This window comes from Chiloscyllium punctatum, chromosome 45 (genome assembly GCF_047496795.1).
Source record: "Chiloscyllium punctatum isolate Juve2018m chromosome 45, sChiPun1.3, whole genome shotgun sequence".
Lineage (NCBI taxonomy): Eukaryota > Metazoa > Chordata > Chondrichthyes > Orectolobiformes > Hemiscylliidae > Chiloscyllium > Chiloscyllium punctatum.
The window spans coordinates 29,012,600-29,039,302 of NC_092783.1; the positions used below are offsets into that span (position 1 = coordinate 29,012,600).

Genomic DNA, 26,703 nt, shown 5'->3' on the forward strand with positions numbered 1-26,703 from the left:
GCAGGTTGGGTGTAGAAGATGGTGAGTGTGCAGGGTGGGTGTAGAAGACGGTGAGTGTGTGCAGGGTGGGCGTAGAAGATGGTGAGTGTGCAGAATGGGTGTAGAAGATGGTGAGTGTGCAGGGTGGGTGTAGAAGATGGTGAGTGTGCAGAATGGGTGTAGAAGATGGTGAGTGTGCAGAATGGGTGTAGAAGATGGTGAGTGTGCAGGTTGGGTGCAGAAGATGGTGAGTGTGCAGAATGGGTGTAGAAGATGGTGAGTGTGCAGGGTTAGGTGTAGAAGATGGTGAGTGTGCAGGGTTAGGTGTAGAAGATGGTGAGTGTGCAGGATTAGGTGTAGAAGATGGTGTGTGTGCAGGATTAGGTGTAGAAGATGGTGAGTGTGCAGGGTGGGTGTAGAAGATGGTGTGTGTGCAGGGTGGGTGTAGAAGATGGTGGGTGTGCAGGGTGGGTGTAGAAGATGGTGAGTGTGTGCAGGGTGGGTGTAGAAGATGGTGAGTGTGCAGGATGGGTGTAGAAGATGGTGTGTGTGCAGGATTAGGTGTAGAAGATGGTGAGTGTGCAGGGTGGGTGTAGAAGATGGTGTGTGTGCAGGGTGGGTGTAGAAGATGGTGAGTGTGTGCAGGGTGGGTGTAGAAGATGGTGAGTGTGCAGAATGGGTGTAGAAGATGGTGAGTGTGCAGGGTTAGGTGTAGAAGATGGTGAGTGTGCAGGGTGGGTGTAGAAGATGGTGAGTGTGCAGGGTTAGGTGTAGAAGATGGTGAGTGTGCAGGATTAGGTGTAGAAGATGGTGAGTGTGCAGGGTGGGTGTAGAAGATGGTGTGTGTGCAGGATTAGGTGTAGAAGATGGTGAGTGTGCAGGGTGGGTGTAGAAGATGGTGTGTGTGCAGGATTAGGTGTAGAAGATGGTGAGTGTGCAGGGTGGGTGTAGAAGATGGTGAGTGTGCAGGGTGGGTGTAGAAGATGGTGAGTGTGCAGGGTTAGGTGTAGAAGATGGTGAGTGTGCAGGATTAGGTGTAGAAGATGGTGAGTGTGCAGGGTGGGTGTAGAAGATGGTGTGTGTGCAGGATTAGGTGTAGAAGATGGTGAGTGTGCAGGATTAGGTGTAGAAGATGGTGTGTGTGCAGGGTGGGTGTAGAAGATGGTGAGTGTGTGCAGGGTGGGTGTAGAAGATGGTGAGTGTGTGCAGGGTGGGTGTAGAAGATGGTGAGTGTGCAGGATGGGTGTAGAAGATGGTGAGTGTGTGTATGGTGGGTGTAGAAGATGGTGAGTGTGTGCAGGGTGGGTGTAGAAGATGGTGAGTGTGCAGTGTGAGTGTAGAAGATGGTGAGTGTGCAGTGTGAGTGTAGAAGATGGTGAGTGTGTGTATGGTGGGTGTAGAAGATGGTGAGTGTGCAGGGTGGGTGTAGAAGATGGTGAGTGTGTGCAGGGTGGGTGTAGATGATGGTGAGTGTGCAGGGTGGGTGTAGAAGATGGTGAGTGTGTGCAGGGTGGGTGTAGAAGATGGTGAGTGTGCAGGGTGGGTGTAGAAGATGGTGAGTGTGCAGGGTGGGTGTAGAAGATGGTGTGTGTGCAGGGTGGGTGTAGAAGATGGTGAGTGTGCAGGATGGGTGTAGAAGATGGTGAGTGTGTGTATGGTGGGTGTAGAACATGGTGTGTGTGCAGGATGGGTGTAGAAGATGGTGAGTGTGTGCAGGGTGGGTGTAGAAGATGGTGAGTGTGCAGGGTGGGTGTAGAAGATGGTGTGTGTGCAGGGTGGGTGTAGAAGATGGTGAGTGTGCAGGATGGGTGTAGAAGATGGTGAGTGTGTGCAGGGTGGGTGTAGAACATGGTGTGTGTGCAGGATGGGTGTAGAAGATGGTGAGTGTGTGCAGGGTGGGTGTAGAACATGGTGTGTGTGCAGGATGGGTGTAGAAGATGGTGAGTGTGTGCAGGGTGGGTGTAGAAGATGGTGAGTGTGCAGGGTGGGTGTAGAAGATGGTGAGTGTGCAGGGTGAGTGTAGAAGATGGTGAGTGTGTGCAGAGTGAGTGTAGAAGATGGTGAGTGTGCAGGTTGGGTGTAGAAGCTGGTGAGTGTGTGCAGGGTGGGTGTAGAAGATGATGAGTGTGTGCAGGGTGGGTGTAGAAGATGGTGAGTGTGTGCAGGGTGGGTGTAGAAGATGGTGAGTGTGCAGGGTTAGTTGTAGAAGATGGTGAGTGTGTGCAGGTTGGGTGTAGAAGACGGTGAGTGTGCGCAGGGTGGGTGTAGAAGATGGTGAGTGTGCAGGGTGGGTGTAGAAGATGGTGAGTGTGTGCAGGGTGGGTGTAGAAGATGGTGAGTGTGCAGGGTGGGTGTAGAAGATAGTGAGTGTGTGCAGGGTGGGTGCAGAAGATGGTGAGTGTGCAGGGTGGGTGTAGAAGATGGTGAGTGTGTGCAGGGTGGGTGTAGAAGATGGTGAGTGTGCAGGGTTAGTTGTAGAAGATGGTGAGTGTGCAGGGTGGGTGTAGAAGATGGTGAGTGTGTGCAGGGTTAGGTGTAGAAGATGGTGAGTGTGCAGGGTGGGTGTAGAAGATGGTGAGTGTGCAGGTTGGGTGTAGAAGATGATGAGTGTGTGCAGGGTGGGTGTAGAAGATGGTAAGTGTGCAGGGTGGGTGTAGAAGATGGTGAGTGTGTGCAGGGTGGGTGCAGAAGATGGTGAGTGTGCAGGGTGGGTGTAGAAGATGGTGAGTGTGTGCAGGGTGGGTGTAGAAGATGGTGAGTGTGCAGGGTTAGTTGTAGAAGATGGTGAGTGTGCAGGGTGGGTGTAGAAGATGGTGAGTGTGTGCAGGTTTAGGTGTAGAAGATGGTGAGTGTGCAGGGTGGGTGTAGAAGATGGTGAGTGTGCAGGGTGGGTGTAGAAGATGGTGAGTGTGCAGGGTTAGGTGTAGAAGATGGTGAGTGTGCAGGGTGGGTGTAGAAGATGGTGAGTGTGTGCAGGGTGGGTGTAGAAGATGGTGAGTGTGCAGGGTGGGTGTAGAAGATGGTGAGTGTGTGCAGGGTTAGGTGTAGAAGATGGTGAGTGTGCAGGGTGGGTGTAGAAGACGGTGAGTGTGTGCAGGGTGGGTGTAGAAGATGGTGAGTGTGCAGGGTGGGTGTAGAAGATGGTGAGTGTGTGCAGGGTGGGTGTAGAAGATGGTGAGTGTGCAGGGTGGGTGTAGAAGATGGTGAGTGTGCAGGGTGGGTGTAGAAGATGGTGAGTGTGTGCAGGGTTAGGTGTAGAAGATGGTGAGTGTGCAGGGTGGGTGTAGAAGATGGTGAGTGTGCAGGGTGGGTGTAGAAGATGGTGAGTGTGTGCAGGGTGGGTGTAGAAGATGGTGAGTGTGCAGGGTGGGTGTAGAAGATGGTGAGTGTGTGCAGGGTGGGTGTAGAAGATGGTGAGTGTGCAGGGTGGGTGTAGAAGATGGTGAGTGTGCAGGGTGAGTGTAGAAGATGGTGAGTGTGCAGGGTGAGTGTAGAAGATGGTGTGTGTGCAGGGTGGGCGTAGAAGATGGTGAGTGTGTGCAGGGTTAGGTGTAGAAGATGGTGAGTGTGTGCAGGGTTAGGTGTAGAAGATGGTGAGTGTGCAGGGTGAGTGTAGAAGATGGTGAGTGTGTGCAGGGTTAGGTGTAGAAGATGGTGAGTGTGTGCAGGGTTAGGTGTAGAAGATGGTGAGTGTGCAGGGTGGGTGTAGAAGATGGTGAGTGTGCAGGGTGGGGGTGAGGTGGGTGTAAGAAGATGGTGGGGACATGTATCAGGAAGGCTCCCTGAGCCATTTCCTGATGAGATGCCCAGAGTGAGTTGGTCACAGGGTCCTTTGCCAGTCCCTTGGATCCAGATGTTTTCCCAGTGAATCAGAAGAGCCTCTTGGTGAGACCCAGATTTGTTGAAGCTCCCCCTCTCAATCTTGGAGCCAAGGGGCTGAAAGCTCATTGCCTCATCCTGAAGTCCAGTGAGAGGCCTTTGGCTGATGGTCACTGCAGGCTCCTGTCGTCACTCAGTACCAGGCTCCCCACCCTCCAGGGCACCTCCTTGTTGAGGTTTGTTGCCTGCCTAGGTAGAGACCTTGCCTCTCAGACTCTGATTGGGTGCAGCTTCTGGAGCCTGACCATCAGCCCAAATTAGGAGCATCATCCCCCAGACCGGGGCATGGGGGAGGGGTGAATGGGCTTAGGACCCCCATTCTAGTCTGATGTCAGGACCCTGACCTGCTGGATTATCTGAGAGAGAGACAGACAGACAGAGGGGGAGAGAGAGAGAGAGAGAGAGAGAGAGAGAGAGGGCAAAATACAGAGAAAGAAAGTGCAAGATAGAGAGGGAGAGATAAAGAGACAGGGAGAGCAGTAGACACAGAAAGACAGAAAGTAATAGAGAGAAAAAGACAGAGACAGAGTGTAAGAAAGAAAGAATGAGACAAGGCAGGCAGACAGCCAGAGGTACAAAGAGACGGGAGAGAGGCAGAAAAACAGAGAGATCAAGATAGAGAATGAGGGCAGATTGGGACAAAAAGAGAGAGAGGAAGTGGGAAAGAGTGACTGAAAGAGTGAGAGTGACTGAAGGAGAAAGCAAGTGAGTGAGGAGTGACAGTGAATGAGAGATTGAGAGTGAGAGACAGTGTGAAAAGGAGTGAGAATGAGGTGAACAAAGTAAGTGAGCCTAAAGCTGAAAGGGAGTGATAAGGTGAGTGAGACATGGAGTGAGAACAAGTGACATAGAGGGAACATGTGAATAGGCTGTCCTGACAGAGGAATATGGGCAGGTTGGGGGGCTGGGTTCGCACGCTATTGGCATGTGGGGGGCACAGAGGGCAGAACAGAAGTGGATGTTGGAAGGAGGCACAATGCAGTTCAAAGAGACAATGGCTTAGCTTCAAGATGCTGCCAGGCCAATGGTGTCTCAGGTGCTTGGGATTATAAAGCAAGTTGTCTCTGACCCAGGCAGGATGCTGGAGGACAGGGTGACCATTGCCTGATCACTGCAGTTCATTCGAGGGGTCAGTTGGGAAAATGTTTTGGACAGTGTAATCTGTGACCCATCATGTGAGAGGCATAGGGAGGACACCATGTTCATGGGGGTGGGAAATACACTCCTGCAGCGAGTCACACCAAGGCTGTGGTGAGTGCTACAGGATTCAGATTTGGATCGTCAGTTTATGTCAATGATGAGAGTGATGGGGCTGAAAGTAAGGTTGATAAAATTGCTGGAGACACAAAGCTAGGCCTGAAAGTTAAGTGACAAAGAAGACAAAAGGGACCAACAATGGGATATAGATGGATTAAGTGAGTGGGAAAAAAACTGGTAGATTGAATATAATGTAGAAAAATGTCCATTTTGGCAGGAAGAATAGAGAAGGAATAGAGAGAGATTACAGAACTCTGAGATCCAGAGGGATCTGGCTGTCCTAGGACATGAATCACAGCATAGTCATCTGAAGATCCAGTAAATGGAATGTTGCTGTTTGGGTGTTGCTGGGACCACATCTGCTGGACTGTGTATAGTTTGAATCTCTTTATTGAAGCAAGGATATAAATATGTTTGAAGCTGTTCAGAGAAGATTAATGAATATTTTTAAGGCAGCGGTAGATGGATTCCTGCCTAATAAGCAGGAATGTGGATTAATTGGGTCAACCATGATGTTCTTGAATGACAGAGTGGGCTGGGGGTGAGGGTGAGTGGCCTATTCTGCTTGTCACCCATGATGTGTCTGCTGTGTAAACAGGAAACTGCCAGCATTGAGGCAGTGCCAGCCACCTCGCCTGTCTCCACCAGGAAGATTGCCCCTGGATGTCAGCATGCACTTTCTCTGTTCCTTCCACTGAGAAACTCAAAACTGAGGCAGACCATTCATTCAACACAAGCCATGTAACTATATGGTCACCCACTGAGCAGGCCTTTGTCCTGCAGAGAAGATGCCTGTGTTGTTGAGAAGACTCAGGGGAGAGCTCTCTCATACTGAGGTATTGTGTTTCTGAGCTGTGCAGTGCTCACCCTGGATCAGCATTGAGAGGGCTGACCCCTGGATCATTCTCTCGAGTACATTGTCCCCTCTGGAGAGAGGGTGAGGGGCCAATTGGAAAAAGTGGCTCTTCATAGAATAAAATGAGGACTGCAGATGCTGGAGATCAGAGTCGAGAATGTGTTGCTGGGAAAGCACAGCAGGTCAGGCAACATCTGAGGAGCAGGAGAATCGACGCTTCGGGCACAAGCCCTTCATCAGGAATGAGGCTTGTGGGCCGGGGGCTGAGAGATAAATGGGAGGGGGTGGGGCTGGGGGCAAGGTAGCTGAGAAAGTGATAGGTGGATGAAGGTGAGGGAGATGGTGACCTGTATGTTGACCTTCATTGAGAGAGGTTTCAAGTACAGGAACAGAGATGTGTTGTTGCAGTTATACAGGGCCTTGGTGAGGGCATATCTAGAATATTGTGTGCAGTTTTAGTCTCCTTTTCTGAAGAAGGATGCTCTTGCTCTCGAGGGAGTGCAGTGAGGATTTACCAGGCTGATTCTGGGGATGGCGGGACTGACCTTGGAGAAGAGATAAACGAGGTTAGGATTGTTTTTGCTGGAGATCAGGCAAATGGAGGGGGGGTTTCATAGAGGCTCAGAGCTGAAAATGTGTTGCTGGAAAAGGGCAGCAGGTCAGGCAGCATCCAAGGAGCAGGAGAATCGACATTTCGGGCATGAGCCCTTATTCAGGAATGAGAAAAGTGTCCAGAAGGCTAAGGTAAAAGGTAGGGAGGAGGGACTTGGGGGAGGGGCGTTGGAAATGCGGTAGGTGGAAGGAGGTTAAGGTGAGGGTGATAAGGTGAGGGTGATAGGCTGGAGTGGGGGTCGGGGCGGAGAGGTCAGGAAGGAGATTGCAGGTTAGGAAGGTGGTGATGAGTTCGAGGGTTGGGACTGAGACAAGGTGGGGGGAGGGGAAATGAGGAAACTGGAGAAATCTGAGTTCATCCCTTGTGGTTGGAGGGTTCCTAGGTGGAAGATGAGGCGCTCTTCCTCCAGCCGTCGTGTTGCCATGGTCTGGCGATGGAGGAGTCCAAGGACCTGCATGTCCTTGGTGGAGTGGGAGGGGGAGTTGAAGTGTTAAGCCACAAGGTGGTTGGGTTGGCTGGTTCGGGTGTCCCAGAGGTGTTCTCTGAAACGTTCCGCAAGTAGGCAGCCTGTCTCCCCAATATAGAGGAGGCCACATCGGATGCAGCGGATGCAGGTGAATTTGTGGCGGGTATGGAAGGATCCCTTGGGGCCTTGGAGGGAAGTAAGGGGGGGGAGGTGTGGGCGCAAGTTTTGCATTTCTTGCGGTTGCAGGGGAAGGTGCCGGGAGTGGAGGTTGGGTTGGTGGGGGGTGTGGACCTGACAAGGGAGTCACGGAGCGAGTGGTCTTTTCGGAACGCTGATAGGGGAGGGGAGGGAAATATATCTCTGGTGGTGGGGTCCGTTTGGAGGTGGCGGAAATGACGGATGATACGCTGGACATGGAGGTTGGTGGGGTGGTAGGTGCGGACCAGTGGGGCTCTGTCCTGGTGGCGGTTGGAGGGGCGGGGCTCCAGGGCAGAGGAGCGGGAAATGCGGTGGAGGGTATTGTCGATCAGGTCTGGGGGGAAATTGCGGTCTTTGAAGAAGGAGTCCATCTGGATTGTTTGGTGTTGGAACTGGTCCTCCTGGGAGCAGATGCGGCGGCGATGAAGGAATTGGGAATATGGGATGGTGTTTTTGCAGGGGGCAGGGTGGGAGGAGGTGTAGTCTAGGTAGCTGTGGGAGTACCTGGACTGTCTCAGACTCCTCCCTCCCCTTCTTGGGCCTCTCCATTTCTATCTCGGGCGACCGAATCAACACGGACATTTACTACAAACCGACCGACTCCCACAGCCACCTAGACTACACCTCCTCCCACCCTGCCCCCTGCAAAAACGCCATCCCATATTCCCAATTCCTTCATGTTCGCCGCATCTGCTCCCAGGAGGACCAGTTCCAGGAGGCTCATAAAATTCTAACAGGACTAGACAGGTAGGTGTGTCCAGAACCAGAGGTCACATTCTGAGGATTCAGGATAGATCATTGAGGACAGACATGAGGATACATTTCTTCACCCAGAGAGTGGTGAGCCTGTGGAATTAATTACCACAGGGAGTAGCTGATGCCAAAACTTGAATGTATTCAAGAGGCAGGTAGCTATAGCACTTGGGACAAATGGGGATCAAAGGGAGAAAGCAGGTTTAGGCTGTTGAGTTGGATGATGAGACATGACTGTGATGAATGTTGGGGCAGGCTTGAATGGTCGAATGGCCTCCTCCTGCTCCTATCTCCTATGTTTCTAAGAGACAAATTGAGACAAGTGAGACAGACAGGGCTCAGCAAATTCTCACTGAACTTTGCTGCCATCATGTGGAATCAGAACGTTCAACAGGTCACAACAAATCACAATTCCTGAAATAAATTTGAATGGAATGAATTCTATTTGTGCTGTGACTGCGATGGTCTGTTAGAACTGCACTGTTCTATCACACAGGCCTCACCAGTTAATCTTTATCAATACTGTTAACAGTGGAATAATTTCAGACAATCAGAACAACACCAAGTGAAGAGAAGGAAGGAAACCAAGAAGAGAGGAGTGAGGGAAGAGTGCGAGATTTGGCTGTGAAGGGAAATGAAAAGGAATGTGGCACAGATAGAGAGCAAGAGCAAGAGAGACCCAATAGCTATCACCTGAAATTATATTAAACCTATTTGGCCCATCAAATATCCAACCCAAATGAAAGCAAAATACTCAGGTACAGGAAATCAGAAACAAACAGAAACTGCTGGAGAAAGTCAACAATTGGGGCGGCACGGTGGCACAGTGGTTAGCACTGCTGCCTCACGGCGCCAGAGACCTGGGTTCAATTCCCGCCTCAGGCGACTGACTGTGTGGAGTTTGCACATTCTCCCCGTGTCTGCGTGGGTTTCCTCCGGGTGCTCCGGTTTCCTCCCACACTCCAAAGATGTGCAGGTCAGGTGAATTGGCCACGCTAAATTGCCAATAGTGTTAGGTAAGGGGTAAATGTAGGGGTATGGGTGGGTTGCGCTTCGGCGGGGCGGTGTGGACTTGTTGGGCCGAAGGGCCTGTTTCCACACTGTAAGTAGTCTAATCTAATCTAATCTAAAAGTCTGTCAGGCACCTACGGAAAGAAACAGAATTAATATTTTCAGTCCAGTGTGACTCTTCTTTCAAACAGAAAGGTGTTGGAAAGCAGATTCTTTATTTCCACTTTTGACAGAGAAGGAACCAAAAGACAAAGGAGTTGTTGATAGTGGAGAATTAAAAAAAAGAGATTTACAATGGGTTTAAAATTAAGGCGTGAGTGGGAGGGATTTGGTCCTTTCCAGAAATGCAAAACAATATAACACGGTCAGTTTCTGCAATTCAGCACCGGAACAGGCTATTCGGCCCACGATGTTGTGCTGAGCATGAAGCCAAATTAAACTAATCCCTTCTGCCTGCCCTTGGTCCATATTGCTGCATGCCCTGCATATTTATGTGCTTATCTGAAAGTCCCTTAAATGCCCCTATCATATGTACCTCCATCGCCACCACCACTGGCAGCACTTTCCAGACTCCTACTACTGTGTGTGTGTGAAAAACCTGCCCCTCACATTAGATTAGATGAGATTCCCTACAGGGTGGGAACAGGCCCTTCAGCCCAACAAGTCCACACCGACCCTCCGAAGAGTAACCCACCCAGACCCATTTCCCTCTGACTAATACACCTAGCACTATGGGCAATGTTAATATGGCCAATTCACCTGACCTGCACATCTTTGGACTGTGGGAGGAAACCGGAGCACCCGGAGGAAACCTACACAGACACGGGGAGAATGTGCAAACTCCACACAGTCAGTCACCCGAGGCTGGGATCAAACCTGGGACCCTGGTGCTATGAGGCAGCAGTGCTAACCACTGAGCCACTGTGTCACCCACAAATCTCCTTTGAATTTTCCTCCCTCAACTTAAATGTATACCCCCTAGTTATAGACATTTCAACTCTGGAAATAAGATTCTGACCATCAACCTTAAGTGGAAACTGAGGTGTTGTTTCTCAAGCTAGCTTGGTGCTTTGTTGAAACACTGTCGCAGACCCAGGACAGAAATGTAAATAGATATGGAGCTGGAAAAGCACAGCAAGTCAGACAACATCCAACTGGGGAGGGAGCCCAGAAATATATAGGGGGAGAGGGGTGGGACTGAGGGAAGGGTAGATGAGATGGTGATAGGTGGATGCTGGGTAGTGGTTTATTGTGATTGGTCAGTGGTAAGGGTGGAGCGAATAGATGAGTAGGAAGATGGACAGGTTAGGACAATTCAGGGAGGCGAGGAGGATGGGTGGGGATGGACATGGGATAAGACTGGGGGAGGAGGGATTTTGAAGCCATTGGGCTGTAAGCTTCCCATGTGAAATATGAGGTGTTATACCTCCATTCTGTTTGGCCTCACTCTGATAGTGGAGGTGGCCAAGGATGGACATGTCGCTGGGGGAGTGGGAGGGGGAATTAAAGTGGATGGCTGGTCACCGAAATGTCAGCACGAGAGCAAAGAGGTTTATTGAAATGATGAGAACTGGGAGGTCAGGGACATTCCTACAGGCTGAGCAGAGGCCACCCAGTCAGTGTTTGCTCTTGCCATGGTAAAGAGTAACGCACTGTGAGCAGCGAATGCAGTGAAACAGGTTGAAAGAAATAGGACTGGGTCACTGGAATGTGTATTTGAGGCTCTGGCCAGTGAGGAGGGAGAAGGTGGATGGGCAATTGTTATACCTTCTGCGATTACATGGCAAGGTGACATAGGAGTGAGGAAGTGTGAGGAGTTGTGGAGGAGTGGACAAGGGTGTCACAGAGGGAAGGCTGACCAGGAGGGGAGGGGATTACATGTTTGTCAGTGGCATCCAGCAGAAGCTGGTGGGAATGGCTGACCTTATCTGTCTAACTCAGCCTCAAACGGATTCAATGCCTCAAATCGAGCACTTGTCCAATTTCTCTCAGCCCTACTGTTTCCAACAGTGTTCAAGCTGAATTGTCTCGAATCAGCAAGTCTCCATTCTTTACCAGCAATGATGGTGCAGCATTGACAACCCCCCAGTTCCATCCCACTCCCAGGCCTGTTTTTAACAAGGTTTGGAAGATTGTGGTCAACACCTTCTCAATTTTCACTCCTACTTCCCTGAGGAACTGAGTGGGTCTCCTATCTGCATTAGCTGCCTCCTCCACTTTCAGCACCAGCAGCTTTTATATATCTCACATTTACCCATTTTCATCTCACCCAATACCACGGTAACCTGCCATAGCTTTAGTAGAGTTCATTGAATCATAGGATCCCTACAGTTTGGAAACAAGCTATTTGGCCCAACAAGTCCATACCCACCCTCCGAAGAGTATCCCACCCAGACCCATTCCCCTAGCCCATTACCCAATAACCTACACCACCCTGAACACTATGGGCAACTTAGCATGGCCAATTCATCTAACCTGCACATCTTTGGACTGTGGGAGGAAACTGGAGCTCTCGGAGGAAACCCACACAGACATGGGGAGAATGTGCAAACCCCACACAGTCACTCAAAGCTGGAATCGAACTTGGGACTCTAGCGCTGTGAGGCAGCAGTGCTAACAACTGAGCCACAGTTCCGCCTCATTCTATTTTTTAGTAAAACAGATGCAAAGTGCACATGCCGTCTTCTCTATTTTGGTCTCCAATTGACCCTAAACTTCCCTGACAATTTGCTTCCTGTCCATATGTGCAACAAAGAGCTTTTGATTTGAATCCTTTCTTATTGGTTATAATATTCCACAATTCTCTGGATGTGAGAAAAGTTCCAACGCATTTGAAAAAATTGCTCTTATTATTCAAAAGGGTTTATTTAAAATCACAAGCGTTGGGAGCGTAGCCCCTTTTCAGGTAAAGGGGCTGCAATTTGAAAGCTTGTGATTTCAAACAAACCTGTTGGACAATAACCATATTCAAATAGGGAGGGAGGTAGAAAGGAAGAAATTGCAGATCGGTTTGTTTAACATTGGCAATTGATAGAATTCATTATTAGGGAAGTAATAACAGGACCTTTGGAATATCAAAATACAATTCATCAGAGTCAGCATGATTTTATGAAAAGTAAATCATATTTGACTAATTTGCTAGAGTTCTTCAAAGTGGGTAACTATTGGCTGATTAACCTAACATCTAATGTTGGAATAATATCAGAAATAATTAGTAAGGAAGTAATAGTGGAACTTTTGGAAAATAATAATTTAATGAAACAGAATCAGCATGGCTTCATGAAAGCGAAATAGTGTCTGACTGATTTATTAGAGATTGTCAAGGAAGTCTGAAACAAAGTGGACAGAGTGGGATAAGTAGATTTGTTGTATTTGGACTTCCAGAAGACATTTGACAAGGTACCTCAGAGAAGGTTAAGTCATAAGATAGGAGCCATGGTGTTGGAGGTAGCATATTGGTGCAGATAGAGAGTTGGCTCATGGGCAGGAAACAGTGTGTGGGGATAAGGTGTATTTTTTCAGGTTGGTAAACTGTGATCAGTCGGGTTCCATAAGGATCAGTGCTGGCCTCACTATTGTTTACAATATATATTAATGACTTGGAGGAAAGCGAGAATGTACTGTAGCCAGATTTGTAGTCGACACAAAATTAGGTAGAAAGGCAAGTTATAGAGAGGAATGCAAAAGTTTACAGAGAGATGTTATAGGGTTAAGAAAGTGGGCAAAAAATTGGCAACGGAGTATAATGTGGGAAAGTGAGATGTTATTCATTTTGAAAGGAAGAACAAAAGGACATGGAGCAAACAGCAGAAAACTGTGACACAAAGGGACTTGGGGGGCTACTTCTCCACAAAACACAGGTGCAGCAGGTAATCGGGAAGGTGAAAGAGATGTTGGCCCTTATTTCAGGGGGTTGGAGTATAAGAGTAGGGAAGTCTAACAGTGGAACAGCAACGGCAGGTATTTCTGGGTATAATGCAGAAGGTGCAGGATCAGTTCATTCCAAAGTGGAAGAAAGATCCTAAGGGGAGGCAGGGATGGCCGTGGCTGACGAGGCAAGTTAAGGACTGTATAAAGATTAAGGAGAAGAAGTATAACAAAGCAAAGATGAGTGGGAAACCAGTGGACTGGGAAACTTTAAAAGAGCAACAGAGGATAACTAAAAAGGCAATACACGGAGAAAACATGAGGTTCGAAGGCAAACTGGCCAAAAATATAAAAGGGGATAGTAAAAGGTTTTTTAGGGTGAAAAGAAAAAATAATGGTTCAGACTAAAATTGGTCCCTTGAAGACAGAAACAGGTAAATTTATTATGGGGAACAAGGAAATGGCAGAATAGTTGATTAGGTACTTTGGATCTGTCTTCACTGGGAAAGACACAAGCAATCTCCCAGATGTAAGAGTGGTTGAAGGACTTAGGGTAATGGATAGTCTGAAGGGAATTTATACTAGGCAGGAAATGGTGTTGGATAGACTGTTAGGTCTGAAGGCTGATAAGTTCCCGGGACCTGCATCCCAGGGTACTTAAGGTGGCTCTAGAAATTATGGACAGATTGATAATCATTTTCCAATGTTCTATAGATTCAGGACCAGTTCCTGCGGATTGGAGGGTGGCTAATGCTGTCCCACTTTTCAAGAAAAGAGAGAAAACAGGGAATTATAAACTGGTTAGCCTGATGTCAGTGGTGAGAAAATGCTGGAGTCAATTATAAAAGACGGAATTACGACTCATTTGGACAGCAGTAACAGGATTAGTCAGAACCAGCATGGATTTACGAAGGGGAAATTGTGCTTGACTAATCTTCTGGACTTTTTTGAGGATGTAACTATGAAGATGGACAAGGGACAGCCGGTGGATGTAGTGTACCTGGACTTTCAGAAAGCCTTTGATAAAGTCCCACATAAGAGATTAGTGAGCAAAATTAGGGTACATAGAATTGGGGGCAAAATATTGACTTGGATTGAAAATTGGCTGGCTGTCAGGAAGCAAAGAGTAGTGATAAACAGCTCCCTTTCAGATTGGCAGGCGGTGACCAGTAGGGTACCATAAGGTTCGATACTGGGACCACAACTGTTTACAATGTACATCAATGATATAGATGAAGGTATTAAAAGTAATATGAGCAAATTTGCTGATGACACAAGGCAGGGTGAAATGTGAGGAGGCTGTTAGGAGAATACAGGGTGACCTGGACAGGCTAGGTGAGTGGACGGATGCATGGCAGATGCACTTTAATGTGGATAAATGTGAAGTTAGCCACTTTGGTGGCAAGAACAGGAAGGCAGATTACTACCTAAATGGAGTTAAGTTAGGTAAAGGGGCAGTACAACGAGGTGGGCGGCACAGTGGTTAGCACTGCTGCCTCACAGCGCCAGAGACCCGGGTTCAATTCCCGCCTCAGGCGACTGACTGTGTGGAGTTTGCACATTCTCCCCGTGTCTGCGCGGGTTTCCTCCAGGTGCTCCGGTTTCCTCCCACAGTCCAAAGATGTGCAGGTTAGGTGAATTGGCCATGCTAAATTTCTCGTAGTGTTAGGTAAGGGGTAAATGTAGGGGTATGGGTGGGTTGCGCTTCGGCGGGTCAGTGTGGACTTGTTGGGCCGAAGGGCCTGTTTCCACACTGTAATCTAATTTAATCTAGGTATTCTTGTACATCGGTCAATGAAAGCAAGCATGCAAGTACAGCAGGCAGTGAAGAAAGCTAATGGTATGGTAACTTTCATAACAAGAGGAACTAAGTATAGCAGCAAAGAGGTCCTTCTGCAGCTGTACAGGGCCTTGGTGAGACCACACCTGGAGTATTGTGTGTAGTTTTGGTCTCCAAATTTGAGGAAGGTCAGAAGTATGGACGTTTTAGCAGAGTTATACAGGACCTCGATGAGACCACACCTAGAGTATTCCATGCAGTTTTGTTCTCCCTACCTAAGAAAGGATACACTTACCATAGAGGGAGCACAGCAGAGGTTCACTAGAGTGATACCAGGGATGGCAGGACTGCTCTGTGAGGAGTGATTGGTCCAGTTGGAGCTGTACTCATGACAGCTTAACTGATTGCTCAGTTATTAATGAAAGCACCTCTTTCACATTCTGTCTCAAAGTCATATTTTTACCTAAATTCTCAGTTACTCAATTTGAATTGGTCTGAATCTCACCCGAGGTGTCCATTCTCCCTCTCTGACCATGTGACCTTGTCAAGCCCAGCAGTGATTGCAGAGATGCTTCCAGTAGTGATAGAGTTTTTTGAATAAGCAACAAAGAGGATTGATGAGGGAAAAGCAGTAGATGAGATCTATATGGACTTCAGTAAGACGTTCGACAAGATTCCCATGGGAGACTGATTAGCAAGGTTAGATCTCATGGAATACAGGGAGAACTAGCCATTTGGATACAGAGCTGGCTCAAAGGTAGAAGACAGAGGGTGGTGGTGGAGGGTTGTTTTTCAGACTGGAGGCCTGTGACCAGTGGAGTGCCACAAGGATCGGTGCTGGATCCTCTACTTTTCGTCATTTAAATAAATGATTTGGGTGTGAGCATAAGTTTGCAGATGACACCAAATTTGGAGGTGTAGTGGACAGCAATGAAGGTTACCTCAGATTACAACAGGATCTGGACCAAATGGGCCAATGGGCTGAGAAGTGGCAGATGGAGTTTAATTCAGATAAATGCAAAGTGCTGCATTTTGGGAAAGCAAATCTTAGCAGGACTTATACACTTAATGGTAAGGTCCTAGGGAGTGTTGCTGAACAAAGAGACCTTGGAGTGCAGGTTCATAGCTCCTTGAAAGTGGAGTCGCAGATAGATAGGCTAGTGAAGAAGGAGTTTGGTATGCTTTCCTTTATTGGTCAGAGTATTGAGTACAGGAGTTGGGAGGTCATGTTGCGGCTGTACAGGACATTGGTTAGGCCACTGTTGGAATATTGCGTGCAATTCTGGTCTCCTTCCTATCGGAAAGATGTTGTCAGACTTGAAAGGATTCAGAAAAGATTTACAAGGATGTTGCCAGGGTTGGAGGATTTGAGCTACAAGGAGAGGCTGAACAAGCTGGGGCTGTTTTCCCTGGAGTGCCGGAGGCTGTGGGGTGACCTTATAGAGGTTTACAAAATTATGAGGGGCATGGATAGGATAAATAGGCAAAGTCTTTTCCCTGGGGTCGGGGAGTCCAGAACTAAAGGACATAGGTTTAGGCTGAGAGGGGAAAGATATAAAAGAGACCTAAGGGGCAACTTTTTCATGCAGAGGGTGGTATGTGTATGGAATGAGCTGCCAGAGGAAGTGGTGGAGGCTGGTACAATTGCAACATTTAAGAGGCATTTGGATGTGTATATGAGTAGGAAGGGTTTGGAGGGATATGGGTCGGTGCTGGCAGGTGGGACTAGATTGGGTTGGGATATCTGGTCTGCATGGACTAGTTGGACCAAAGGGTCTGTTTCCATGCTGTACATCTCTATGACTCGATGTACAAAGACACCCAGAGCCCTCTGGACCACAGCACCCTCACTCTCAGATCCATGCAGACAATGCTGTAGGGAATGATGCAGGAAACCACATAGTTAACACCTGTGCTCTCTGTTTTGTAGATACCTTCCAATTCATCTTGTGTTTACATGATCAAGTCGACATGAGGGTCCAGTATTAAATCTTCAGAAAGTCAATGTATATAACAGCCATTGGATTAGCATCATCTACATGTTTTGTTAAATTTCAAACAATTTAATAAGGCAAGTAAAATGTCACTAACATTTTGAGAAATGTTGCTTTTAATGGTTTACTATAAACCTCATATCTATGCAGATGCAGGGTGAAATGACCCTCTGTATACACAGGGAGCAGGGTATACAGGGTGGGGGAGGTGTATACACGGAGCAGGGTGTACAGGATGAGGGAGGTGTATACACAGGGAGCAGGGTGTACAGGGTGGGGGAGGTGTATACACAGGGAGCAGGGTGTACAGGGTGGGGGAGGTGTATACACAGGGAGCAGGGTGTGCAGGGTGGGGGAGGTGTATACACAGGGAGGAGGAAGTACAGGGTGGGGGAGGTGTATACACAGGGAGGAGGGTGTACAGGGTGGGGGAGGTGTATACACAGGGAGGAGGGTGTGCAGGGTGGGGGAGGTGTATACACAGGGAGCAGGGAGTACAGGGTGGGGGAGGTGTATACACAGGGAGCAGGGTGTACAGGGTGGGGGAGGTGTATACACAGGGAGCAGGGAGTACAGGGTGGGGGAGGTGTATACACAGGGAGGAGGGTGTACAGGGTGGGGGAGGTGTATACACAGGGAGCAGGGTGTACTGGGTGGGGGAGGTGTATACACAGGGAGCAGGGTGTACAGGGTGGGGGAGGTGTATACACAGGGAGGAGGGTATAAAGGGTGGGGGTGGTGTATTCACAGGGTGCAGGGTGTACAGGGTCGGGGAGGTGTATACACAGCGAGCAGGGTGTACAGGGTAGGGGAGGTGTATACACAGGGAGGAGGGTGTACAGGGTGGGGGAGGTGTATTCGCAGGGAGCAGGGTGGGGGAGTTGTATACACAGGGAGCAGGGTGTACAGGCTGGGGGACGTGTATACACAGGGAGGAGGATGTACAGGGTGGGGGACGTGTATACTCTGGGGGCAGGGTGTACAGGATGGGGGAGGTGTATACACAGGGAGCAGGGTGTGCAGGGTGGGGGAGGTTTATACACAGGGAACAGGGTGTGTAGGGTGGGGGAGGTGTATACTCTGGGTGCAGTGTATGCAGGGTGGGGGAGGTGTATACACAGGGAGCAGGGTGTACAGGGTGGGGGAGGTGTATACACAGGGAGCAGGGTGTACAGGGTGGGGGAGGTGTATACACAGGGAGCAGGGAGTACAGGGTGGGGGAGGTGTATACACAGGGAGGAGGGTGTACAGGGTGGGGGAGGCGTATACACAGGGTGCAGGGTGTGCAGGGTGGGGGATTGTGACAGTACCTACTTTCAGCCTCTGATGGGAGTTCCTTTCATTCCCAGGTGAATGAGTGATGTCCACCATTTGCTGTTTCCTCATTGTTTACGTCCGTGCCATTCTGGCTTCACCAACGATTGACAGCACCATGTTAACGTTACCTTTCAGCCCAGGACAGTTGAAGCCCACCTCCCCCTCTCGCCGCATTCCAGACACTCAGCTCCTTGCCCAGAGGGTATTACTGAGTGTGAGCAACGTGCAACCACTCACCGTTGAATTGGACGTGTTCCAGAACCGTCCCGTCCATTCCTCTCGAGTTCATTTTCAGAGCCATGGTCTGGGCAAACGCCCAGCCAGCGCCAGACGCACTTGGCCGCTGCCCAGTCACCCGAGTTCCCGTCTGAAGCGGCACACCCAAGGCCTGCAACACCAGGGTCAGTTCTCCGTCTGTGACAAGGAGAATCAATGGGTGCTGGACAAAAAGGTGGCCTTGGACATTCGTGGCCGTAAGGTGGATGTATTGTCACATTTCTACGTGAACGGGACTCTGGTGAGGCAGATGTTTTACGAGACCAGGTGCAGAAAGAGGAAGCCCACGCGGCAGGGCTGTCGGGGCATCGACCATCGCCACTGGAGCTCTCACTGCGACACCACTGACAGTCACGTTCACGCCTTGGTGCTGGACAACAATCACACCCGGTGGAACTTCATCCGAATTAGGACAGCATGTGTCTGTGTACTCACCAGGAAAACATGGATACCATAACCCAGCAGCAGCTAGCCCACCCTACCTCAGTGTAAATTATTGCCCTAACTTATACCAACTGCATGGTGATATTTATATTCTGACAATTTATCCTTAATTTATTAAAACATTTTGGAAAAGATCCACGTGCATTGATTTTTCAGCCCTCCGTGTCACACTGCCCTGATTTAGTCTTTGCTGCTTTATTGAATCTCTGGTCTTCCCTAACTCCAGTGTGCAGCTTCAGTCTGTCTGAGCTCTTTACATGATAACGAGCCTCCAAATCACATCCGATTAAGCAGAGATTGAGGACGGACTGTCCTAAACCGCAGTGAGGCTTAAACTTTCATCAGATTAATGCAGAGCTAGGAAGGTATAGTTTGCAAAAGTACATCGGAAAAATCAAATCAAAGGTTTGATGGTGAAACAGTGACAAAATAAAAACAATCTTCAAAATGTAATAGACACAGAGAATGCGAGAGAAACTTAGTAAGCCTGGCAGCATCTGTGGAGAGAAAAATAGAGTTAGTGTTTCAAGTCCAGTGAACCAAAATATCACATTCTGTTGACAGATAAAAATCATGATGGGAAGAGATTGCTGCCTGGCTAATTAGAAGTTAACAAAGGGGTTAGTTTCAAACAAAGACTGTGGTAATCCTGAGAATTGGCAGCGTTTTAAACACATGAACACCTTTAACAGGCTTTCGATGCTGGTTAGTAGATGGAAAAAACAAACCTTGGATGATTTGGTCATGGGGGAAAGAGCACCTATTGGTCAAAATAAATAAAAGAAGGATATAAAATGATCCTTTTTCTTTCCCTCACCTTTAGTGTTAAACGTACTGGCCTTGCTGGGGAATTGAACATAATTTGAGTAATTGGAAACACTGGTGATTTAATCTATGAACTGGTGGTTCATAGACTAGAAACACCATGGATAATTTGGGGATGGAGAGCTACTTGATTGTGTATGATGACACTCCCAGATATTTAAAAAAACCCAACTACAACAAGGTGAACAGGAAGCTAATAAAGAGCAAGGAAATAGAAATGACAGAAAGCCATCCAGTAATCGGAAAACAGACTCTAACAGTTTCTCAAGTGTCTACACAATTTCCTTTTGAAATATTTCACTGTCTCCACTTCTAACTTCCTGTGTTTTAATCATTACCATTCATAGTATAAGATTTGTTCTTCATGTTTCTCCAGCACCTCCTGCTCACACCCTCTGTCCTCTAGACCTCATATCAGCAACTCACAGGAACAACCTCTCTTTGTCAACCTTATCCATATTTCTACTCATCTTGTACACCTCGATCAAAGATTTGTGTTTACGCCTTTATGTTAGCTGCCGATCTTTCCTCATCCTCTTCTTTTCCACCCTTATTTTTCTTAACGTCCCCTCACAACATAGTGTATTTCGCATGGTCTATGCATGAAGAAGTCATCTGGCATGGGTCATCTATCCACTTTTTTAGTTTACATATGTTTAAAAACAATTCAGAGAAGGTTCATGGGATTCACTGCTAGGATGAAGGCCTTATCTTATGAAGAAAGATTGAAAATGTTAGGCCTTTGGAGTTCAGTAATCGCATTTAAAACATAAAATCCTGAGATGGCTTTATTGGGTGAGGATGAGGATGTTTCCTCTTCTGAGGGAAATTAGAACAAGGATACATAGTTTAAGAATAAGAGGTCTCTCTTTCAAGACTGAGATGAGGAGATTTTTTTCTCTCTCAGGAACTTATTAGAATGTAGAATACTTTTATGATCTCTACAGTTCAGGTAGAGGCCATTTGGCCTGTTGAGTCTGCATGGACCCTCTGAAGAGCATTTCACCCACCCATCTCTCCACCCCATACCAGCACTTCCCATGGCTAATCAACATAACCTGCACAGCCCTGGATACTACGGGGCAATTTAGCATGGCCAATCCATCTAACCTGCTCATCTTTGGACTGTGACAGGAAACTGGAGCACCCAATGGAAACCCACACTTTCCTGAAGAGAACATGCAAGCACCACACAGTCACCTGATGCTGCTATCGAACCTGGGTCCTTGATGCTGCAAGGTAGTAGTGGAGCCACCGTACCATCTAGAAGATATTGAAGGCTGGGTGTTGAAGTTTACTCAAGGCTCAATTTGATAAATGTTTGAGAGATTAGTGAGTTAATGGTTAAGGTGGGCTGGGTCGGGGAGAATGCAGGGAAGTGGAGCTAAGACTACAATCTGATCAGCTACTATCTTATCAAAAGGTTCAAAGAACTGAATTAATCTACTCCTTCTGTTAAAGTGCTATGTTCCTAGATTCTCTAACTCCCTCATCATCTGTGGACCACAGAATTTAGTTCCCCTGCCTTTCTCTCTTGTTGGGAGGTACGTTGCTTGGACATCATTTCCATAACAATCACCCATTGTTCTATTCCAGTTTCTCGTGCCAGTCTTTGGTTCCATTTGAATCCAGTTAAACTTCTTCACATCACATTCATATAATCAGGCACTACAAAAGACATTGAGTCTGTACCCCCCAAAATACACTATAATCTTAAATAGTTCCAATTTCCTGCACTAGATCCATAGCTTTGAATATCATGATCTTCAAGTGCACATCCAAGTACTTCTTAAAGGTTTATCTTCTTAGGCAAACCTTTCTTGTTAATTTATGCCCCATGTCATTGACCATCCAACTAAAGGAAACAGCTGGTTTCTATTCACCCTGTCAATGCCCCTCATAGTCTTGTACATCTCTAACAGGTTCACCCCTCTACAAAACATCCATACTCAAAAGGAAACAACCCAAGCTTACCAAGCAGCTGCTCATAGCTAACGTGTTCCATCCCAGGTAACATGAAAACTTGAGGAGCAGGAGGCAGTACAGGCTCAGTCAGAGCAGCATTGGCAGAGGACTGGATCACGCTCAGTCAGTGTGGGAGTGGGAGATGATTGGAGTAGATGGAACATTTTCGGAATCCAGAAGCAGAGCTCTTGAAGTGATATCTAAGTTCAAAAGGTGATGGAGGGCAAGAAGTTTGGCTACTTAGGAACAGCTTTAGGGACTGAGAGACTAGTACTGGCAGGGAGACAGAGTGAGTAGTGGGAAAGGTTGAGTAATCTGCTCCTGGTTTATTGTTTGTAGTTGCTAAGGCAATGGCAGGAGGACTCACCCTTGTACAATACTCCTCCTGCAGTGTGTGGGAAATCAGGGACATGTCCAGTCTCCATGGTGACCACATATACAGGAATTATGTTCAGCTGCAGCTCCTAATTGACCACATGGAGGGGCTGGAGCGGCTAATGAACTTACTATCTGGCATCCATGATGCTGAGGAAATCACGAATAGCACATATAGTGAGCTGGTCATTACACAGACACAAAAGCACCGGTTGACCACCAGGAGGGGATCAGGATTAGAGTGGTGCTGGAAAAGCACAGCAGGTCAGGCAGTATCCAGGGAGCAGGAAAATCGACGTTTCGAGCAAAAGCCCTTCCTTAGGAATCTGATGAAGGGCGTTTGCCCGAAACATCAATTTTCCTGCTCCTCGGATGCTGCCTGACCTGCTGTGCTTTTCCAGCACCACTCTAATCTTGACTCTAATCCCCAGCATCTGCAGTCTTCACTTTCACCAGGAAGGGATGTCTCAGAGAGACTACAGGGCATTCTGAAGGGGAGAGTGAACAGCTAGCGGTCATGGTACATGTCTGTACCGACGACATGGGTAAGAAGAGAAATGAGGTTCTGCAAAAGGAAGTTAGAGAATTAGGGAGTAGGTTAACAAGGAGGATGTGAACTTCAGATTACTTCTGGTGCCACATGCTACTGAGGATAGGAATATGAAAATAGAATTAGAAGTAGAATTAGGTTTCTTGTCACATTTGCCCAAGTACAGGGATACATGAGTACAGCAAAAATTGTATAAAGTCAGAATTTCTGGTGCTATCTTAGGTACAAAGCTATCTAGGTACAAAAACCCCTTAGATTGAATTAGAAAAATGAAAAATGTTACTAAAAGATCAGCATCATGGTCCTTATAAAGCTAGGTATAAAGATACAAAATCTTGGGTATAAAATAAAGACAAATTAAATAAAGACAAAGGGTTGGTTAAATAAAGACAAATAAAGGTAAAAGTTCAGCATTAAAGTATTTCTAAAGTTGTGAGTCTACGCTAGGCTTCACCTCGAGTCCGTGAGTCTACCCGACGCTGGGCTTCCTTGAGGCCAGTGCTAGCTCAACTGTCCACCCCCGAAGCCTTCGGAGAGAGGTCAGGTGAATGTTAAAGAGGAGTGGTGTAGAGGGAGGACTTTGGATTGTTGGGACAGCTTCTGGTGCATCTGGGACTAGGACAAGCTGGACAGGTTGTAGCTGAACCAGAATGGAATAGAATTATTGCTGGGAGGGTCGCCCATGCTGTTGGGGAGGTTTTAAACTAATTTGGCAGGACAAAGCCTTGAGCAAGGTCCAATCAGATATAAAAGGAACGCTAGGACAGTCCAGTAGATGGAGGAGACATGCACATGCTAAGGCACATGGGAGGTCGAGAAAGCTAAATTGTCTCTATTTTAAAGCAAGGAGACTGACAGGTAAGGCAGATGAATGTCAAGTGTTAATCAGTACATTGTAGGAATGCGATGTTGTTGCAACCACTGAGACATAGCTGAAGAAAGGCTCAACATTCCAGTGTGTAGACATTTCAACCAGGATAGTGGGTATAGAAGAGAGGTGGGGGATTGCATTATCACTATCACTGCGTAATGATGGAGAAAGCCATAGAAGGGTCTCCAAATGAGGCCATTTGGATAGAGCTTAGAAATAAAAAAGGGTTCATTACTTTGTTGGGATTATACTAAAGGATTTCCAACAGGCAGAGGGAGATATAGGAGCAGATATGTCAGCAAATCACAGAAAGGTTTGAGAGAAATAGTTATATTTGTTAGGGATTTCAAGCTTGCTAACATTAACTGGGACCACCTTAGAATGAAAGGATTAGACAGGGTGGAATTTTTGGAGTGCACCCAGGAGGGCTTGTTGTGCCCCTATTTGGACAGTGCTGCTCGAGATGGGGTTGTAGTAGATTAATCCGAGGGAATGAAGCCAGTCAAGAGGTTGAAGTTTCAATGGGCGAACATTTTGGGGATAGTGACCATAACCCTGTAAGTTTCAAAGCCGTTATGGGAAGTGCAGAAGTTAAGTGTCTATATCTGGGGAATACTGATTTCAATATCCGTCCATGTCTAGACTGGGAGCATCTACTTGCATTTAAATCGACATTTGGAAAGTGGGAGTCAGGTAAAAGCCTCCACAGCTATGTGTCTTCCATGACCAAGCCTAATTTGTATCCAAATTACCAACTCACCATGGAACCCATGTGACTTAACCTTCTGGACCAAGAAGGGATCTTGTCAAACGCTTTGATGAAGTCCATGTAGATAACATCCACTGCTGTATCCCCACCAATCATCTTCGTCACTTCCTCAAAACATTTAATCAAGTTTGTGAGACAAGATCTCCCCTGCAGAAAGCCAATGCTGACGATCACTAATCTTCTCCAAATGCGAATAAATCCTGTCCCTAAGAACCTTCTCCAATAATTTCCCTCCCACTGAATTAAGGCTTATTGTCCTACAATTTCCTGAATTATCCCCGTTGCCCTTCACACTGAATATTCTCCGAACTTTGTCTGTTGCTCAACATGGTACAAACAACTCGAACAATTTGTATTTGTGTTTGTGAAAAAATTTGCAGCAATCTTTAGTCAGAAGTGCCAAATGGACGATCCATCGCGACCTTCTCCTGCGGCTCCTTAACATCATAAATACCAGCCAATTCGATTCACTTCCACATAGTATCAAGAAACAGTTGAAGGCACTGGATAGTGCAAAGGTTATGGGTTCTTTCAACATTCCTGCAATAGTATTGAAAATGTGTGCTCGAGAACTTGCCTTTCCCTTATCTAAGCTGTTCCAGTAAAGGTATAACACTGGCATATATCCAACAATGTGGGAAATTGCCCAGGTATGTCCTTTATACAAAAAGCAGAACACATCCAACCCAGCCAATTACAGCTCCATCAGCCATTGTAAAGCGATAGAAGGTGTCATTAACAATGTTATCAAACGACATCTGCTCAGTAATAACCTGCTCAGTGATGCCCAGGTTGGGTTCAGCCAGGGCCACTCGCTCCTGACCTCATTACTGCCTAGGTTTAAACATGGACTAAAGAGCTGAATTCCAGAAACAAGGTGAGAGTGACATCAAGGGCCCATTTGACAAAGCATGACATCAAGGAGTCTCTGCAGACCTCGGGTCAGTGGGGACTGGGGGCAAACTCTCCACTGGTTTGAGTCATACGTGGTTCTTAGGATGATGGTTATAGTTGTTAGAGGTCAGTCAGCTCAGCTCCAGGTCATCTATCCTGGAGTTCCTCAGGGTAGTGTCCTAAGCTAAACCATCTTCAGCTGCTTCCTCAATGACTTTTCTCCATCATAAGATCAGAAGTGGGTTTGCTCAGTGATCATTGCACAATGTTCAGCACGAATTGCAACTCGTCAGATACTAAAGCAGACTGTGTTCAAATGCATCATGACCCAGTCAGTCAATATGTTACTTGTCACTTGTCAGTAACATTCACACCACATAAATACCAAGCGATGACCATTTCCATAAAGAATAAGCTAACCAACCTCCCTTGACATTCATCATCAAATCCCCACCATCAAGGTCCTGGGGGTTACCATTGACCAGAAAAGTACATTGGGCCAAACATACAAACCCAGTGGCTAAAAGAGTAGCTCAGAGAGTAGGAATACTGCGGCAATTAGAGTCATCGAGTCATAGAGATGTACAGCATGGAAACAGACCCTTCGGTCCAACCCGTACATGCTGAACAGATATCCCAACCCAATCTAGTCCCACCTGCCAGCACCGACCCATATCCCTCCAAACCCTTCCTATTCATATACACATCCAAATGCCTCTTAAATATTGCAATTGTACCATCCTCCACCACTTCCTCTGGCAGCAGATTCCATACACGTACCACCCTCTGCGTGAAAAAGTTGCCCCTTAGGTCTCTTTCATATCTTTCCCCTCTCACCCTAATCCTATGCCATCTAGTTCTGGACTCCCGACCCCAGGGAAAAGACTTTGTCTATTTATCCTATCCATGTTCCTCATAATTTTGTAAACCTCTATAAGGTCACCCCTCAGTCTCCGACGTTCCAGGGAAAACAGCCCCAGCCTGTTCAGCCTCTCCCTGTAGCTCAAATCCTCCAACCCTGGCAACATCCTTGTAAATCTTTTCTGAATCCTTTCAAGTTTCACAACATCTTTCCAATAGGAAGGAGACCAGAATTGCACACAATATTCCAACAGTGGCCTAATCAATGTCCTGTACAGCTGCCACATGACCTCCCAACTCCTGTACTCAATACTTTGACTGATAAAAGAAAGCATTCCAAACGCCTTCTTCACTATCCTATCTACCTGTGACTCCACTTTCAAGGAGGTATGAACCTGCACTCCAAGGTCTTTTTGTTCAGCAACACTCCCTAGGACCTTACCATTAAGTGTATAAGTCGTGCTAAGATTTGCTTTCTCAAAATGCAGCACCTCGTATTTATCTGAATTAAACTCCATCTGCCACTTCTCAGCCCATTGGCCCATTTGGTCCAGATCCTGTTGTAATCTGAGGTAACCTTCTTTGCTGTCCACTACACCTCCAAGCTTACTAACTGTACCTCCAAACCATTTATGTAAATGACAAAAGGTAGAGGGCCCAGCACCGATCCTTGTGGCACTCCACTGGTCACAGGCCTCCAGTCTGAAAAACAACCCTCCACCACCACCCTCTGTCTTCTACATTTGAGCCAGTTCTGTATCCAAATGGCTAGTTCTTCCTGTATTCCATGAGATCTAACCTTGCTAATCGGTCTCCCATGAGTCTCTAACCTTGTTGAACGCCTTACTGAAGTCCATATAGATCACATCTACGGCTCTGCCCTCATCAATCCTCTTTGTTACT

At 47.3% G+C, this 26,703-nt stretch overlaps 1 protein-coding gene across 1 annotated transcript; it reads left to right on the forward strand.

The window, feature by feature from the left end:
- The first annotated feature begins 18,013 nt into the window (after positions 1-18,013).
- Positions 18,014-18,740, forward strand: LOC140467094 (beta-nerve growth factor-like). The gene has a single exon (XM_072563159.1). It carries the CDS (start codon positions 18,014-18,016, stop codon positions 18,701-18,703), a length of 690 nt encoding a protein of 229 aa, XP_072419260.1. The 3' UTR covers positions 18,704-18,740.
- The last annotated feature ends 7,963 nt before the right edge of the window (positions 18,741-26,703 follow it).

Excerpts from the sequence above, each read along its gene's own strand:
- LOC140467094 (XM_072563159.1), top strand. The coding sequence starts at position 18,014 with ATGTCCACCATTTGCTGTTTCCTCATTGTTTACGTCCGTGCCATTCTG.